Source organism: Puntigrus tetrazona, unplaced genomic scaffold (genome assembly GCF_018831695.1).
Source record: "Puntigrus tetrazona isolate hp1 unplaced genomic scaffold, ASM1883169v1 S000000148, whole genome shotgun sequence".
NCBI classification, from domain to species: Eukaryota; Metazoa; Chordata; class Actinopteri; order Cypriniformes; family Cyprinidae; genus Puntigrus; species Puntigrus tetrazona.
Window position 1 is genome coordinate 2,697,501 of NW_025047824.1, and position 19,328 is coordinate 2,716,828.

Here is a 19,328-nt window from a genome sequence, read left to right on the forward strand (position 1 = left end):
CGCGGGAGCTCGCTGGAACGCTTCCCCGGGGAACTCGTTCCTTTCCCTTCTTAACGCGGTTTCCTCGCCCCCTGCGCCTCCGCGAGGAAGAGCCACGCCGCTCGCGCGTCCTCCTTTTTCGCGCTTTCCTTTGAGCCGCGGCTTATTGTCAGCAGTTTTTCAACGCTCCTGTCACTGGCAGCCACCTGGTAACAATAAGATACCATCAACGGCAGAGGAGGGGAGGCAGCTAAACTGGGGCGTTGTAATGAACGCACACACACAGACTCGCAGGTATGAAAGTACTACGCCGCGCATTCATCTTCTCCGGTTATTGGGGCTGCGCGCGAGGCAAATATTCTCCCAGTCATTGTTATTCTATGTATACGGTAAAATTAGAAATAAACAGATTGGAGTTGGATCCCTGCTGAAATTACACTCGCTGGGAAACGAGCTGACAGCGATGTATTGTGGGTCACGTGGGAACCCATTTACGAACCTGGGTCACGGTTTGCATGGCACGCATTCATCATTATGTATATATAGGGGATTACAAGTAGATTATTAGGCAATACTGGAAACTTTTCCGCGCAAAGTTTTTTTGATGTACTGCGCCGAAACTCCCGAGCAAAACCCTCTGACAGATTATAAACTTCTGGGCAATTAAAAGGCAATTACGCTTCAATTTTGGCTAAACACAAAAAGAGCGACATCGAGAATACGCAAGCAACATATTAAACATTTATGGCTCTGTAAGATCTCCACATAGAAGGCTCTTTCTCGTGTTTAAATTACTGCTGAGAACCGTTCGAGGAGCATTATGGCGGGACAGAGGCGGGACACTAATGAAGATTAGGATGTGGTTTTATGTTAAGGTGCGTAAAACGGCCTGAGTGTTAATAACAGAGTTTAAATTTCAAGGCTATGAAACTTCAACAAAACTGAGCAGCATTATGCAAGATTATGCATGTGAAACATTAAATATTTATGCTGCATTACAGCTGTAAATAAATATATATATATATATATATATATATATATATATATATATATATATAATTTAACTATATAAAAAACTTTCTTCTAACTCAAAGAAAAATATAGAAATAATAATAATAAATAAAAAGTATATCTATATATATATATATATATATATATATATATATATATATATATATATATATATATATATATATATATATATATATATATATATATATATATATATATATATATATCTATATAGATATATATATCTATAGATATATACTTTTTTTGTCGCTGTGTTACATAAAAGATCCTAAACTGTGTGTGTTTGTGAATTTTAGCATTTCGTAGACTTTAAATTTCAAGGCGGTTAAATTTTAGGGCAAGATTAAGATCCATGATTATAAATGTGTATCCGTTCCTGTTCTTCTACTGGAATAAATGCTGTGTGTGTGTGTGTGTGTGTGTGTGTGTGTGTGTGTGTGTGTGTGTGTGTGTGTGTGTGTGTGTGTGTGTATGTGTGTGTGTTAAAACACTACTGCATCCAGATCATTTGTGGACGAGTACGTAGACATTTCCTCAAAAACGCGTGAGTGGTGCTTTACAGTACCCTCGCTGCATTTGTGGGTGGTTGCCAGGGAATTGTTATGCGGTTGCTAAGGTGTTTGGGGCGGTTGCTTAGTGGGCCAAGTCCACCCTTATATCATTCAGGTCTCTAGTGTGGATTTGTTTACATCACCAACAGATCAAAGCTGGTAAAAGCAGGAATTACCTTATAATATATGTGGATTTTTACTTTTTTTGTTGTTCAAAAGTTGTTATTCCACGCATATGTCCAATACAATAGGTAGAATACGCTGTATGATGTATTCGTATTGGCTAGTGTATTATTTTCCTGTGTTTTGTTTTGTTTCTGCCATTCTTACCCCAGTCTTCGAAGACAGAATCTGTTTTACTGTAAACAACAAAATGATAGTTCAAATATTTTGACATATATTACCATTATATAATTTGATCGCAACAATGTACGGAACAGCTAATTTTTTTAAAATCAATTTTATCAATATGCAACGTATCTGTCAACATAAAAATTGTTACATCCGGGAAACCTATCTACAAGAACGTGGAATAGCTACGCGAGAAGTTTCAACAGCTATTTGGCGCCATCTAACTGTTATCCTCTGACAAGAAAAATGTCAAGGGGACCGAAGTATTACCTTTTGACGCTGAAAACAAATTTTTATTTGAATAAAAACAAAACATTGGGAAATCGACATATCCGCTATACGGAGAGCCGGATAAAAATAAAAAAAAATATTAGAATGGTGTTCTGTAGCTAGCATAGGTTCTCTAGCCAAAATCTATATTTTATATAGCTGAATTCTGTTGGTTGTGTAATAAGCAGAATAATGTATGTTTCAGGCGCCCGGTCAGCGTTGCAAAACTTATTTATTTTGCGATTATGAACGGTTGAATATACTGGCACGTAGGCTGCACCTAATAAATTTTAAACACAGGTAGCTAACAATATCCCTCGCGTACCATCCCTATATATGTTAACTATTAACTGAAATGCCCATGCCCTCTCAGAAATGTAAGAAAAGGGCTTAATTTCATTTGAAGTGCGCGCGCGCAGGTCTCTTCGCCGTATAGTGATGCGTGAGAGAGAGAACGCGCGCGCGCGCGCGCGAGAGAGAGAGAGAGAGAGAGAGAGAGCGGCGCGAGCTTCTCAATGTGCGTGCGTCTGTCTCTCAGACCTTCACCAACACAAGACACGGGACTCTCCAGCTGTCACTTCAAATAAGCCCTCTTTTAGGTAAGATCTAGCGTTTTTTGTGAGCGGCGGGACGCACGCAATAGGCTAGAAGCATCTGTATATCATCAGCGCGATCAAACTTATTAAAGCGGAAACGCGCGCTGGGTATCTACAGGCACTTGCGGTGCTTCCATGCTAGACATGTGCCGGGAAAAAAAGGACAGATGCTCGCTGACGCGCGCGGGTTGGACGCGTTTTCATGTGGGTACGTTTGGGAAATAGATCTTTTGCTTTCGCTTCGGCTGAATGTCTGACAGATGGAACCGCGCGCACCGGTGACCGGTTACCGGAGCGCACGGACTCGCCGCGCACTATAGGCTGCTCATTTACTAATTAGCCGCTCCAGTCGCGTTCGGTATCTTCAGGTCACTTTTTACAGATCGAGTCCCCTTAGAAAGACCTGGGGTTAACTGTCTTGATCAAAGACACGCGCTCGTGCTCCGTGATTCATGAAGCGGTTCAGGAACAATAGTGGATAGTTCATCAAGGCTTGTGGGGTTTGAACCTGCAACCTCACCAGCTGCTCTGATTGTCTCCGTTATTGCGGCGAACATCTGTGCGCGCGTGCATGCTACGGCGGTGGAGACACCGGGGCAAGTTGTCACATCTTTGAACAGATATTGAACTTAAGCTTTTTTTCACCTTGATGCGTGGCAGGGTGTAGTGCCACACTGTAAGCATTGGCGTTATTGTTATTTTTTTTAGAATAGGCTGTTTGTAGTTGGTCCACAAGCAATTATGAAACCGAGCATGAACCTGCTAAAACGAAAAACACTGAACCTTTGTTTTGGATAATGAATTGCGTGCAATATATTCTAGGTGTGACAGTTTACTCCTTGGAGGAGAAAAAAAACAGTTTAATTTAAGATAAACATTCAAAATCGTTGTTTGGGAAAATAAGCATTTATGAAAGTGGACTTAAATACAGAATTACCTTTTGAATATATCCTCACGGATGTCTTAAAAATGATTTCTTAGGGCTTCTTGGAAGATTTATAAATCGACCAGGAAATGTATGAAATCTAAAATGTAGATTAGGACGTGGTAATTATAAACGGTTTGATGTTGTAACAATTGAAGAATATGTGAGGTCATCAGAAGTCTGGGGCTCTTTTCCAAAACCTAGCGAGCTGCATACGTGGGCCGCATCATAAGAACCTTCCAGACGTGAAGTCTGTTTCAAAAGACACCTCCTTTGAGCGATTTTAAGCCAACATTGTATGCATCTTTATTTGGCAATCCCAGAATGCGGGAATGAAGCGGTGAAAACCAAGATGAAAGAATTTCTATTGAGTATTGTTTTACATTTTTATGCGCGCGTGTAGCGTTGCAAATATAGTTATATTTCATTTATCCTCAACCGAAGTCGAATTTCATGTATATTCCAAAACAGATGCGTTCCATTTTATGTAGGATAGCAGACAGCAAGGTAACTAAAAAGCAGCCTTTTATGTGAATTTAAAAAACAAATGTGGCAGTACAAAAGTATGGTTTCATTATTCGATAATCAATAGGCAAATAAAAAAATGTGATTACAGTTTAAAAGTTGATTATAAATAAAAGATATATATATATATATATATATATATATATATATATATATATATATATATATATATATATATATATATATATATATAAAATAGAATTTATTAAAATTTTATAAAATATTTTTAATAAATTTAAGGTTTGCTGTGCTTAGGACTGAACAATTTGTTCCAAATATATATATATATATATATATATATATATATATATATATATATATATATATATATTTAAATAGAATTTATTAAAATTATTTTTAAATAAATTCAAGGCTTGCTGTGCTTAGGACTGAACAATTTGTTCCAATTGTTTTGATTTCATCAATATGGTAATTAAATATTGTTCATAGTAAATTTAAATAATGAATAGGCCTACAAATTACTATCATTAATTAAAAATATAAAACACAATTATTAATAGCAACTGTTAGTAAATAATTAATAACACTTATTATATGAAACATAAAAAATATATATTATTATTATTTATAAATTACAACTGTATTATTTCTATATTACAATGATGGTACCGATATTCCGATATTTCTGTGCTGTATGATTACCGTGCTCATGCACAATGCTGTTGTATGAAGGAATTTTGTTGGTGATATTTGTGCATGTGAGTAGACTCTGATATGGCTTACTGTACTTGTTGCAGGAAAATAATGAGCTTTATGACAGCTCAAACCTGGGAAACTGGCATTTATAGGGAAGCATTTTGGCTTCTCTCTGATTTCTAGTCTTTAGTTTGTCTCTCTTAATGGATTCCATGCATCAGTGTGAGCATTAAAGCAAGATTACTGCAACAACTCACTGTAATTACACCCTTGCCCGGTCAGGGTGTGTGTACTCGCGTGTGTGTGTGTGTGTGTGCTACTGCTTGTTCATTAAAGAACAAATTTGTTCAACAAATGTTCTGCAAATTATCAGTCCCAGTCTGCCTGTTAAGGGTGGAAGCTGCCATTCGGCTCCGTTTTTGCGGGCAGGAGCACAGATCTGCATCGAGATAACCGAAGCCAGTTTGGTTTCCAGTGCCTTTTGTGGGTCAGCCATTTAAGGCTTTAACATTCTCCGAATCTCGCGCATGCAATATGTGTGCGTCCGCTGACAAGCTCGCGGGTTATTTTTACTGGCGGCTGTGTTTGAGTCCAGTGAAGTGAGACTGGAACAGCGATTTGCCATTTGAGATGCAGTGACCATTCATCATTACCCATCTGAGCCTGTATGAATCACAAATATTCATAAACCTCTCACTCTTTCTAACGTGCACTTTAACTAACATTTGAGCACTTCCGTAGCTGTCTTATTTAATATTTATTATTTGTGTTTAATTTTATATTATCTTTCATTTTTAAAATCTATAAAATTTTTAATACATTAATATTCACAAGTTTGAACTGTATTGACGCGTTAATTTTTAAATGTTATAATTTCGACAGTGGAATTTTTTAACGACATTTTTATTTAAAATTATATTATTATGTATTTTTTATTAAGCATTCTAATATAATTGTATTTAAAAAATATTACATTATATTATTATTATATATTATATTATATTATATTATATAACTCTATTAATGCATTCATTTTTAAATTACAAAATAATAAAAACAAATCTTACTGTTTAGTTACACTTCAAAACAAGAATCTAATATTTTTTCGACAATTTTTTGAACAGGTTTTTAGCGTTTCGACAGGGAAATCAACCTACAAATCGCTTAATACTAGGATGGTTTTAAAAATTTTAAGCATTATGTATTTTTTTTTTGTTCTATGAAAGCTTCTTTTTAACCTTGGCTCACAACAGCAGTAACCTCTTAAAACAGTTTGCGTATTACATATTAAATCAAATTCAAAAGACTTTTTTCAGAAGGTCTTGCGCACCAGAGAAGCTGAGCGTATCCCAAATGAACAGAGCTCTAATATCTACTCTCCATGATAATGCTAAGTTTGTTTTTGATCATTTAGTCTACAGACAGAATGATATTCATACCGACTGTCAGTGAAAAGTGCTGTTTTGAGGTAGTGCTGCATCATTTACCTTACACTTTGTTAGTTAAGCATTTCCAAAGCAAACCTCTTCACTTTTGCTGTTTGAAAGTTTAAAATCGTGCATTAAACATCAGAGACGTTTTAAAGCAACCTCAAACAGAGGCTACGTTCAGAATGAGATACATTAAAACTTTTGACATATTAAAAAGCTGTTTCCTGTTCGTATAAGCGCGGTCATGTTGATTTCAATGCTTTGCTCTGGTGTTTTGAGTGTTTTTTAATTTACTTGTTGCTATGCAGCCTCTGGGGTGTTCTGGATGGTTGCTAGGTGATTGCTTGCTTGTCGAAGTCAAAAGAGCCCACCCTCAAGTCTCTGTGATATATTCTGGTCTATGGGTTCTAGTTTTTGCACATGTGTGTATATATATATATATATATATATATATATATATATCAGTCAAGATTTCAAGTATTTCAGCCTTTTATCAAAGTTTAAATAAAATATGAAATCAAAATGCGCTCCTGTATTAGGAAAAATTTGATTAACCTTTTTGATCCACTTCAAATGCACTTTATGTCGTTTTTTTCCCCAATGTTTGTCTTCGGATCTGTCAGGAACAAGTTAGCTAAATAATTAGCTAAACACTTACTCACCCTCAGCCTCATCCGAGATGTGGATAAGGCTGTTTCTTCATCGGAACAGAGAAATTGCATCACTTGCTCACCAACGGCTCCTCTTCAGTGAATGGGTGCCGTCAGAATAAGAGTCCAAGCAGCTGATAAAAACATCATGATAACCCACAAGTAATCCACATGACTCCAATCCATCATTTAGTTTTGCGAAGTATGTTTGTAAGAAACCAATCTGTCATTAATGTGTTTTAACTTCAGGCTATGGCTTCTGACTAAAATAGTCCTCTATTCCTAATATTGCTTTCTTCAGTGAAAAAAATTACTCCTCTGTTCTGAATCAGGAGATAAATATGCAAAGATCAAGCTCTGTTTATAAGTGGAAATAGTCCAAAATATTTCTAAACAAATATGTGGGTGGATGGTTATGTGAGAGTACAACAGGGGATGTGCTTTATTTGTTATTATGGATTATGGAGTCATATTTTAGCCATAATTGACGTTTGAAATTGAAGTTCAATTTCTTTAATGATAGATTTGTTTCTTAAAACATGCAGCTTTTCAAATGACAAGATGTTAATTGATGGACTTACTTGTGGATTATTGTGATTTGAGATATGGTGACGGCACCCATTCGCTGTACAGGATCCATTGGTGAGCAAGTGACGTAATGGTAACTTTCTCCAAATCCGTTTGAATGAATCAAACTCTTGGATGGTCTGATCGTGAGTAAATTTTCAGCTTTTTTTTCTTTTTTTTGGGGTGAACTTGTAGCATTGCGTTGCTTTAATGCATTGCATTATTTCTATTCTGCAAATGTGTTCTTGTTGTATAATGCACATTTTGGCAAACGTTGTAGGTCGTTCGGGAATGCAGTGCATTTAGGCTGTTTGCATACCGCAAAATTATATACTGCAGGAATAGTAAGAGCAGCATGGTGCTCTTTCAAATATAACCAGAGCCAAAGTGAGTTTAATGGGTTGGGGAAAGGGGTTTAGGCCTCAGCGAAACTGAAGTGGATCAGAAGGGGCATGCGATGAGATGAGAAGGAAGGATACATTTGGAAAGGAAAGTTTGCTGTTAATATTGATGAGCAAGTGTTAATGTGATCCTAAAAGCAGCTCTAGGAGAGATGACATTATTCCCCATTTTTATACCTTTGAAAAGGGCTCTGAAAATGGGTCGAGAAAGGGGGAAAGAATAGAAAACACGGATTGAGCCGTTGAGTAAGTCAAAGTTTTATGATCGGAAGCTCAGAATACTTACTGGGCTCCCTTATGTGGTGAATTATAGAATAAACGAAAATTTGTTGTCTTTTTTTTTCATCTCTTTGGTAAACACTCCAGTTTGGATCAATAAAAGGCAGCTGTACACACTCAGAGGGCTGGCCTGTTCCTCATTTCCATTTTAATGAATGAGGCTTAGTGAGCTATTGAGCAAGTTATAATTGTGTTGTGGTGTAGAGACCTGGAAAAGTGTAGGATACTAAAAAGGATTTGAAAAAAGTGCTGTGTGTGTGTATATTTCAGAGTTCCAAGGGCGCGCTTTCATTTTGTTGTGGCGTTAATACAAATACCTTTAAATGTGAGACACCTACACCGGTGCGAGAAGGTTTTATTAGAAAGTAGAAATCAGCAACAATGAAGTAAACATGGCTTAAGCAATGCACTCCTTTTCATCATATTTATATATTTGTATACAACACTACTAGCATCCTATATGTCGTTTTAGTGAATTAAATTTGCAGTTAGTCCTAGATGTCATTTAAACGTTGCATTATTTGCTCACTAGTGGATCCTCTGCAGTGAATGTAAGCTTGTAAGCCTTTATCGTTAAAGGAACGCTACACTTTTTTTGGAAATAGGCTCATTCTCCAACCCCCCCAGAGTTAAAAAGTTGAATTTTACCATTTGGAGTCCATTCAGCCGATTCCCCGGGTCTGACGATAGCACTTTTAGCTTAGCTTAGCATAGATCATTGAATCCAATTAGACCGGTAGCATCGCGTGCAAAAATAAACAAAGTTTAGATATTTAAAACTTGACTGTTCTGTAGTTACATCAAATAGTAAGCCCGTGTGGAATGTAAGCATTTATTTTCAAGGCCGATATCACTAGGAACTATACTCCCATTCAGACGTAATAATCAAGGATATATGCTGCCGCACCAGCATATAGTAAAAATAGTCCCCAGGATGTGCTGGAATGAGAGTATAGTTCTTAATCATATCGAACTAGAGACACATAACTTTACATTTTCCACCAGACTTAGTTCACAATGTAACTGCAAAAGAGTCAGGTTTTAAATAGGAAAAATATTGAACGTTTTTGTTCATTTTTGAACGCGATGCTACTGGTCGTTGATCTACGGATTCATTGAAACTATGCTAAGATGTGCTAAAGGTGCTATCGCCAGACCCGGGATTGGCCGAATGGATTCAAACACTCTCAAACTTACTAACTGTGGAGAGTTGGAGAACGAGCCCATTTCCAAAAAAAGTGTAGAGTGTTCCTTTAAGCTTTTTTTTTAACATCAAAGCATTACTTTCAGCTGAAGTATGTGGTCGCAAAAGTCATTCCATTGATGTATGGTTTGTTATGATAGGACAATATTTGTCAACTATTTGAAAATCTGGAATCTAATGGTGCAACAAAAAACCCCTAAATACTGAGAAAATCACCTCTAAAGTTGCATATTACTATTGTTTTATTTAAAAAGCATTTAAAAATGTTTTCATGGAACATGATCTTAAGATAATTCTGACCCATGCAATGTATTTTTAACTAATGCTACAAGTATACCAAAGCAACTAAAGGCTGGTTTTGTGGTTTAGGGTCACATATGAGTCCTCCAGTGAAAAATTATCTCCAAATTATCTACAAAAATGAGTGCTGAATATACAAACAAATAGTGCAAGCAAATAGGCACATATTTCATAACTAGGCATTGATAGTGATGTAGTTTTAGCACTGTCCCGAACGGACTGATGGGATGATGATCAGACAAACTCTGAACCCTTGGCTCCCACTAAATGGAGGTATAATTTCTCCCTGTCTGCCATTGGTCAGACAAAACAAATAGTCCCAATTCAAACTCGCACCATTTGCTGATTCGGAAATCATGATGGGGATCAGGAAGATCGATATTTTCAGCGCATCACGAAACAGCTGTGTTTACATTTTGCATTTTTAGAGCGTGCATATTAAGTTAGAATAAGATGCATGTTTAAGTCACAATCAGAAGATGTTCACGAAGGTCTTGTGCATCAGGGAAGCCGTGCATATTATATGTAAAAAGAGCTGTAATATCTGCTCAGCATAATAATGACGAGTTTGCTTTTGATCAAGTGAGCTGGTAACCGTACTGACAGTCAGCGCATTGGTAATACAGAATTGATCTGTAAAGATAATGCTAAATTATTAAGCGTGTTAATAAAACGGACTGCAAGCGATTCACTGCACATAAAATTTGTTAACCAATGTAAAAGCAACTCTTTAACTTTCTAGATGACACGGTATGTTCAGAATGTGATGAAAGATTAACAGTAAAACATTACTTTTAAAAATTTGGTGTTTTATAAGATTATTTTTTAAAGATGTTTCTTATGCTCGCAAAGTCTGCCGTAAATGTTAGAATAAACATAAAACGGTAAAATAACTGTTTGGATATATTTTAAAAAGTAGTTTATTAATTACAGTGTCACATGAACGGCATTTATTTGAAATAGAATCTTTTGTAACGTTATAAATGTCTTTACCATCACTTATCAGTTATAAGTTTAATCCATTCTTCCTTAACTTTCCATTTTTTATTTATTTATTTTTTTTAGAATATTACAGACCCAAACTTTTAAGTGGCGTTGTCTATTTCTCAATATTTTCTAGTTTGTATCAGTTTTAAAAAATAGTATCTCGTTTAAGAGTGTTATTGCACGAAAACGATAAGATGGATGGATGAGAGATATGTGATGGAGGATCGAGGAAGAGAAATGCCTGGTAATTATAGTTCTTAAGTCTCGTTACGTTGGTGACAGGCTCCATCATGCCTTGGGGCTCAAAAGATCAATGGCTGGGACCTGACTCTAATGCTAACGAACTTCGGATCGTTAAATGTATGGGTGCAGAACACAGGAATTAATTATACCGTTTATAGCTTCAATTTATCAGCTCAAGGAGATGTTTCTGATAGTTCAACGCTTGGCCTGGGGGGTCCTAAGTCAGTAGATCCAATTTGGACCCATGACAAGGACCGCATTGAATTTTCGGCCCAGTAGAGCAACACTTTAGAGGGAAGAATCTTAGAGTTAACATGGATTTTTTGGTGTTTAGGGCCTCTTGGAGTGAACAGTGGGAAATGCGATTCAGGTCTCATGTTAATCATAAAACGCTACCTCCTATAAAGAATTCGCTGGCACGTAAAAAAGCCTTATAACCGGTGCCGCGCGCATGAATACAAAGCAACCTCTGACAGTCAGAAACAATATTATCAGCTCAGAGAGACTGACACAATTCCCTGTTGCTCAGGAAGCATAAACTGGAAACACGGTGACAAGAAAAAACAGTTTGTCACAAGCTTTATTCGTTTGTTCTTTGTCACTTCCGTCAAAGGCCGTTGATGAATTCCTCTCAATTACGCAAGTAAAAAGTACTGTTAGTAGCGAGGCGTGCTTTTGTTGTCGTAAAGCTTAGATGTGGATAAATATTTAAGATTTTGTAGGTTAAGGAATAAATATAGTGGAATATTTGATGTAGTAAAGCTTGAATACGGTAACTTACTTGAATTGTAGAAAAGACGGATTTTTGGAAAAATACGCGTAGGAAAGCCAGAATATGGTAAAAATACAAGAGGCTTAGAAAGGAGAAAATGTGGTCAGATACTTAAGTCATTATTGTTAAAAATGTAGATATTTTTAGATTAAAGCTGGAGTGTCACATATAGTGAAACCTGAATCTGGTAAATATTCAGAAGCTGGAATATGATAAAATATATGTTGCAAAGCTGAAATTTGGTAAAATACTTGAGGTGAGGTGAAGCTAGAATATGGTAAAATGCTGGAAGTAGAAAAGTTGGCATAATGGCAAAAATGCGGTATGTGGTAAAGCCTGAATATGATGTTTCAAAGCTGGAATACGTTAAAATACATCAGATGGCGCAAAGCTGAAATTTGGTAAAACACCCGAGGTGTGGTGAAGCTGGAAGACAGTAAAATACTTCATACGAGTTCATGCTGTAATATGGCGAATTCTTTTTCCAAATAACGCTGAATGCTGAAATACTTGAATGGTACATGAATGGAAAAATATTGACATATATTAAAGCGGAAATATGGCAAAGTACTAGAGCCGAATTGGTGTAAAAGGCTTGATTTGATCGAGAGCTGGAATATAAGCTGGGATGTGCTTGAGAAGAAATGCAGCACAAATGACCTGACCTGAACTCTCGTTTCTCAGCATTACACCGGACACACAGCGTCTAGGAAAAAAACACATAGGTCAGTTTGTTCTGATCTTTATTCGCTTGTTTACTGTCACGTCCATCAAAGGCTGCTGATTAATTGGACTCAGTTGCATAAGTTTGGCCTTGACGTTCCATTACAGCCGTGTTCAGCCCACTCGCTTCCACCTGTCTCTATTACTTTCTCCCGCGATACAGTTGCTGTCACAGCCGCTGATGTGTGGAAACAATATTGATCCACAGCCGGGGAGGCGGCGGCCCGTACAGCGACTTTATTGCTTTCTATTAATGATGCGTTTCATGGCTGAAGGTACAAGCTCCTTCGATGTGAACAAAGACCCAGGGCAAGCAAGACTGTCACAGGGATTTGTACTGTACATATCGCATATGTTGTATTCAGTCGGGAAGCGATTCAGAATAAATTAAAGTTAATGTGTTTTGCAGGGGTGCCGTGGACTCCCGCGGTGATGCGGCGGCTTGGTGCAAAAGGTTCTCTCATCTCGGACATTGCAGAGTTTCAACTAAATGGCAATTCGCTGCGATCGAAAACCAATCTTAGTCAAGGGCTAATGTGCTTGTCTTGCACTAGGTTCTGTCTTAATATTCCTCCTGAGAAGAGGGTCTGTAACAAAGTTTTGGGTTGAGCTCCAGGCATGACTGTCTTAACAATCCCCCTACACGCACACGTTTATTTCTAACTAATGCTGCATTAAAAAAAAAAAAAAAAAAAAAAAAACGAAATACAGTAATATTGCGTGGTATTACAAATTCAAATAATTTTTTTCAAAGCAAAGCTGAATTTAAAGCGTCATTACTCCAGTCTTCAGTGTCCCATGATCCTTCAGTAATCATTCTTATATGCTCATCTGATGCTCAAGAAAAGTTATAAATGTTGAAAAGCGAATGAAAACATCCCCCAAAGTTTTAAATCTGAAAGTGCACCGTTATTGTCTCTTAAAAGAACGAGTCGACTCTGCATCATTATTTTCTCAAAGACTCCCAAATTATTAGTTTAACGACTCATTTATGCAAACCATTTATGATTGGTCGATTTCACGTAAAGCTTTTATTGCTTTAAAACCGGCACCTAGTGGTGGAAAAGGAATTTGCATTTTCATTCAGACCATTGCAAAAAGACCAACAAGTGGGCGGGCAATAACAAAATTAAATGCCTATAATAAGAAAATGTTTTTTGACCTTGCATGCAGGTCAACCTGTTGTCGGGGACTCCCAAAACCAAAATATGAATCTTTTATAACCCATAATAGGGGCACTTTGTTGAAATCGTGACGAACTGCAATTGTTTAAAAAAGACAAGCGTTTTATTCAGCAAGCATTCTTTAAATTGGCAAAAAGTGACAATACATACACACACACACACACACACACACACACACACACACACACACACACACACACACACACATATATATATTTCAAATACTTGCTGTTCTTTTGATCTTTTCATTCATACCACAGAATCTTTTCAACTGTTTTCAACAATGATAAAAAAGAAGTGAGAACCCAAATAATTCCTGTACACTGTATATTCTCATAGAGATGAGCAAATGAGAGACAATATACGTACTCTGTACATAATTTATATTTAACCTCTAGTGAATGGCAATAAATATAAACAACTGAGGATACAAGTGTAATACTAAATAAAAGATCTCAACAAACTAGAGCTATACAGAGCTCCAAAGAAACATGATGGGTTTGATGATTCATTCAGATCACTAGGTCGACCTGAGCACCGAATAAGCAATAAACATTTGCACCGCATGTATTTTCTTTCATAAATCTTAAAAACTAGTTTTTCAAAGTTAGTTTTCATCTTGACTTTTCTGTGGGTAGCTCCCAGTTGTAAAGAAATACAATTACAAAATGCCACTTCTGTACAAACATCGAGGTTCAAGAGTCACACAACTCTGATAATTGAAAGTTTGGATGTAGCCCGAGTCTCAGCTCCCCAACTAGCCTGAGCTCCAAGCCGGTCAGGATTGTGAAAGCTGACATTTGAGGTTTCCGTCTGAATCACTGATCAGAGATTACTTACACCGCCGCGGTCTCTTGAGAGATGCACCGAGTTCAACACGACCGTATTGTTTTTCGAAAAACGCTAAGTACTTTAAGCGAGACATTTGAGGATGGATTTAGCCAAGTCTTTGTGTGTGTGTGTGTAATAAGTTCAAACTCATTAGATAATCAAGGAAAAGGGCAAAATAACAGCTCTTAAATTTAGCTACATAAGATTACATTCGCTAAAAGTGTGCCATCTTCTGTCTCGCAGGGCATCTGAGTTGGCTGTCTAAATGTGTGAGGAGAGCTGCAGGGTTGGCTGGTTCAGGACAACACTTTCTCTCCTGCTCTTAATCTGTTTAGGGAAAACTGTCTGACTGTTTAGGCCACAACAACATTTCAGAGAAAGCAAAAAAGTCACAGTTTACCAGCACAGGTAAGAGGCATCAGATCCAGTAAAAATGGAACATTATAGATGCTATAAAGCCACAAAATATTACCTGTGTGAAAAGAAGGGGGCTTAATTATATTAAATGTGCACAAAAATTTTTTATCTCACAAATCTGATCGATTTTTCCTATGAAGTCAGACATAATTCTGAGAAATAAACTCAAAATTTCCGAGTTGTAGTCGAGTTGATGTAAACTTACAATTGCAAGTCATTAAGTCAGAATGGAGTGATAGAAATGTGCAATCCTGAGAAATTAACTCACAATTGCTAAGTCAGAATAGCGTGATATAAACTCGCAATAGCAAGTTATAAAGTCATATCTCAGAATTATAAAATTCTGAGATATTCACAATTCTGAGTACAGTTTTGGTTGCAAAATTTGGTTGCAAAATATAGTCGCAATTGCATGAAAAAATGTCAAAATTGCATGTAATAAACTCGCAATTTTTACTTTTTTTCATCTTTGTAGTCTGTTATCTGATATTGTATTAGGGGTTAACATATTTTAAATACATTTTAATTTTTACGAATGTGTATTTACAAATAACATGGCATACACGATTATATAATAATATATTTAACTTTTTAAGTGTAATTGAATGTAAACATTACGTTCAGTTTGCGCTTAAAAATATAATTTCCATATCAAGTTAAATGTACGCTAAAGTATAAGTCTTTTTCACAATTTTAAGATTTAAAGATTTAAATAGTAAAATGCTTTGTAGTAAAGGACAGCGGTTGTGCAGCTATATTATTATAAAATACTTTTTAAAAGGACAGTTTTTTCACAAATAGCCTTGTTTAAAGATATTGCTTGTTGAAACGCTCAAGTTGTTTTCAGTTTAGAGCCTCTATGTTCCTCTAGAAGTACGCCGCGTAAGTGAATGAGGATATGGTTTGGTGCCAGAATGTAAAATGGTTGAACTGTAGCCTTAATATGGATGGCAATAACCTCGTCCGTACAGTTAGAAACAGCCCTGTAAAATGCTCAATCACACAAATCAACACATTTTCAAGACCCAAGTGATTGACTGTTTCAAAGTGCTTAGCCAACTAAAATTCATGCCAGTAATTACATTTCATGAACATAAAGTTTGTGAGATGGCCAAGAGCAGTTTAAGGAATATTGCGATAAAAATGTTGCAGGAGAGGTGCAAGTCATTTATGTTGAACATGTTTAGACTGGAGTAGCTACCTGCTTTTGTTCATTCCACTTTTAATGTGAGGCATATGCTTAAGTGAAGTATTAGATTTAAAGCGATACACAGTATATGTGTTGTTTATTGTCGTGATTCTTTATATTATTGCAGAAATAGCAGCTAATGCGAAATGTACTTTTGCACAGCTGTTGTTTTCATACAGTACAATTCATGTGAAGCCTGATTTCTTTCTCCTCATAAAGAAAGAAATATATTATCGCCTCTTTATTATAAAGTTGGATATATGTCAGTATACATGCATAAAGCAATATACGTGCTATACTGTATAGCAAATATCAGATGCATGATTGCTTGTAGGAGTTATAACTTGACTATAAGGCTTGAAGATATCATGATTTTTCTAAAAATAAGTTAAAACGTACTGTAAAAAGTACTTTTTACAAGGCAAAAACAGTAATGAGAGTAATTTTTTTTCATTTCCAATTTGAATCTTTGCTCTAAAAGACTCATTTACCTTATTTTGGATGAGAAATAGAAACTAACCGCTTTTTTTTTTAACCACTCAGCTTTGGAGGACTTCTTTGGAGCAGTCCCAGATTTTAAGCGATTAAAAGTTTTATGAACCCTTGCCAGTCATGCACATTTCTGTACCCACGATTCTCTGCAGAGACCCAAACCGTTACCTAATTGAAACTGTGCTATTTTTCCAGTAATCCCAACCGCAAATCCCAATTACGTTTACTCACGATCAGCACTGATTTTCATCCTCTTATCTCTCTGAACAGGTTTGCCTGATCAAACCCAAACCATGGGAATCGCCCTTTGTGTTTAACCAGACCTAAAGAGAGAAAAATAATCCAAAATAAGTGGATAAGATGCTAAATGACCACTGAGACTCATGAAGAATAAGGAATTAGGAAGAGGAGATGAATGGAGCAGCCGCCCACACAGCAAGACAGAGCGTGAGTGAAGGTCGATCTTATTGTTCTTCCCCCTGTGGCAAACATTGTGACTAATAACGAAGTGAGGCACGATGAGTGGCCGTATCTGGGCTGCATTGCTCTTTCTGTTCATGTGCTCAGAGCTCGGGGGAAGCAGTGCTCGACTAAAAAGATGGAAGAGTGAGGATACCTCAAGGAAAGAAAGTCGGGTGGAGCATCTAGACGTGGAGGAAAGGCAAAGTGAGATGCCATTTGCCAGCACAGCAGGAACACCAAGTGTGGCAAAGAAAAATGAGGATAATTTGGCGATTTCACCGAAAAGCAACAAAGACAAAAGAGAGTTTTTATCAGGACTGCATCACGCACAGATTGAAGAAACGGCAAAATCCGAATTTGAAATCAGAGTGACTCCAGTTACGCTTTCTGGCGCAAGTGTGAACGCACATACTACGCCGCGTAATGTGAATAATTATCAACCCGAATCCAAAGATATCCCTGAAATCACAAAGACAACGCTATCAACTCTTATTCCGGACTCCCAAAAATCTAGAAAATATCAAGATGGAACTCCTGCAGTAGAGGAGACTAAAACTGACAGATCCACTCTGGAAGGCCTGTCGGATGCCAGCGTGGTGTTTCTCAAGACTCCGTCTGGGATAAATAGCAGCGGACAGGAAGTGCAAACTGTAATGATGGGCAACCAGGCATCAGACAGTGGTGATTTCCACGGGACCAAAACTGGACCGAATTTGGAAGCGATGCCTTCGCAAACCCGCAACCGAAGAAGCTGGATCTGGAACCAGTTTTTTGTGATTGAGGAATATAGTGGACCAGAACCGGTGCTGATTGGACGGGTAAGGTGAACATTCATATAATTCATGGTTTAAGCTTGCATGCTAATTAAAATAATTTAACATATCTTGCAGCTCATTTTACTTCTGTAATCCAAGGTATTGAGTGAAACAAGATATATATAAAATAAAATGGCTTGGTTATATAAGATGGAAAAGAACATACTTTTCAGGAGAGCTTTTGGTTGAAACTGTAATAGAACAGATTACAGATGCATATTCTCTGGAATGATGCGCATTGACAAATTTACAATAAGATCAGGAAATTGTTATCTTTAAAAAACTATACTTCTGTCATTTACTGATTCATTCATGTATCCTTGTGTCTTCTGTGGAAAACAAAAGAAGATATTTTGAGAAATGTTTGTTATTGTTCATACACAGTGTCTTCAAATGTATTTTGTGGGCAAAAAAAAAAATGCAAGATAAAAAAAAAGAACATGCACTACTGGTCTAACGTTTGGAATAATTTATATATATATATATATATATATATATATATATATATATATATATATATATATATATATATATATATATAAATATATAAATATATATATATAATGCCTTTTCTGAAAATAATTCTGAAATTAATTTTTGAAAATAAGCTTTGCATCACAGGAATAATTGTATTTTAAAATTTGAAAACAATTATTTAAAATTCTAATAAGAAAACAAGATTATTTATTTATATATATATATATATATATATATATATATATATATATATATATATATATATATATATATATAATTATTTTTTAATCTACAGACACTATAGACTCTAGTTTTCCCAAACTTTTAGTTACAGAATGTTTATTCCTTTAAGGCTATATTGAATTCTTCAAAAAGTTTTAAGCCCACACTCTCCTCATTGCTAAGCGGGTTGCTTACAGGGTCCATTTGGAAGGTTCTTTTATAAATAAATCAAGCCTATTGCATTACCTCTGAGTTTATTAAACGTGGGACTTGGACAGTAATTATTAGATGTCGCCAGAAAAAAAAGACTGTGAAATGCAATTACATGCTCGCTGGTCACATTTAGAAACACATGCACAGACAAAGGCATGCACTAAAAAACCCAGATGCTCGCACACGCTCTGCGGTAATGAGCTGCACTGGATGGATCGCATTAGCTGCGATTCACACTGAGTAAGTTTGCCAGCTGCTTATACAGAACACAAGGCTTTAAAGAGTCTGGCACTAAACCAACACGAGATCCAGAGAGCGCACCTCATAAATGTTGCATCCGCTTCTCTGCCTGTCACTGTGCTGACACTGTATCCGAGTAAATGTTTATCCGATGGGCCAGGACATGCTGTTGTCAGTGTTGTTGTTCATCACGACGTGCCGTTTACCTGTGCGCGATCCAGAGAAGCGCATTGTGAATCAGTTCTGGCTGAATGGAGGGCAACCGTCTCGGAGACAAAGCCGAACTTGACCGTTACGGTGCTGCGAGGTGAAAAGCGAGGCCTGACACGAGCGCTGGCATTGAT

General features: G+C 36.7%; 1 protein-coding gene across 4 annotated transcripts in view; it reads left to right on the forward strand.

Moving 5' to 3' along the window:
- Positions 1–2,655: 2,655 nt before the first annotated feature.
- LOC122332704 (cadherin-11) overlaps positions 2,656–19,328 on the forward strand; it is a 63,107-nt gene continuing 46,434 nt past the window's right edge. For 2 of the 4 annotated variants that reach the window (XM_043230076.1, XM_043230079.1), the window contains exons 1-2: positions 2,883–2,987; positions 16,826–17,835. In XM_043230076.1, the coding sequence (XP_043086011.1) occupies positions 17,074–17,835 (762 nt within the window). In that variant the 5' untranslated portion in view covers positions 2,883–2,987; positions 16,826–17,073. Of the gene's footprint in view, positions 2,783–2,882; positions 2,988–14,717; positions 14,866–16,825; positions 17,836–19,328 lie in introns of those variants that run through there. The other 2 variants (XM_043230077.1, XM_043230078.1) reach the window with 2 other exon arrangements.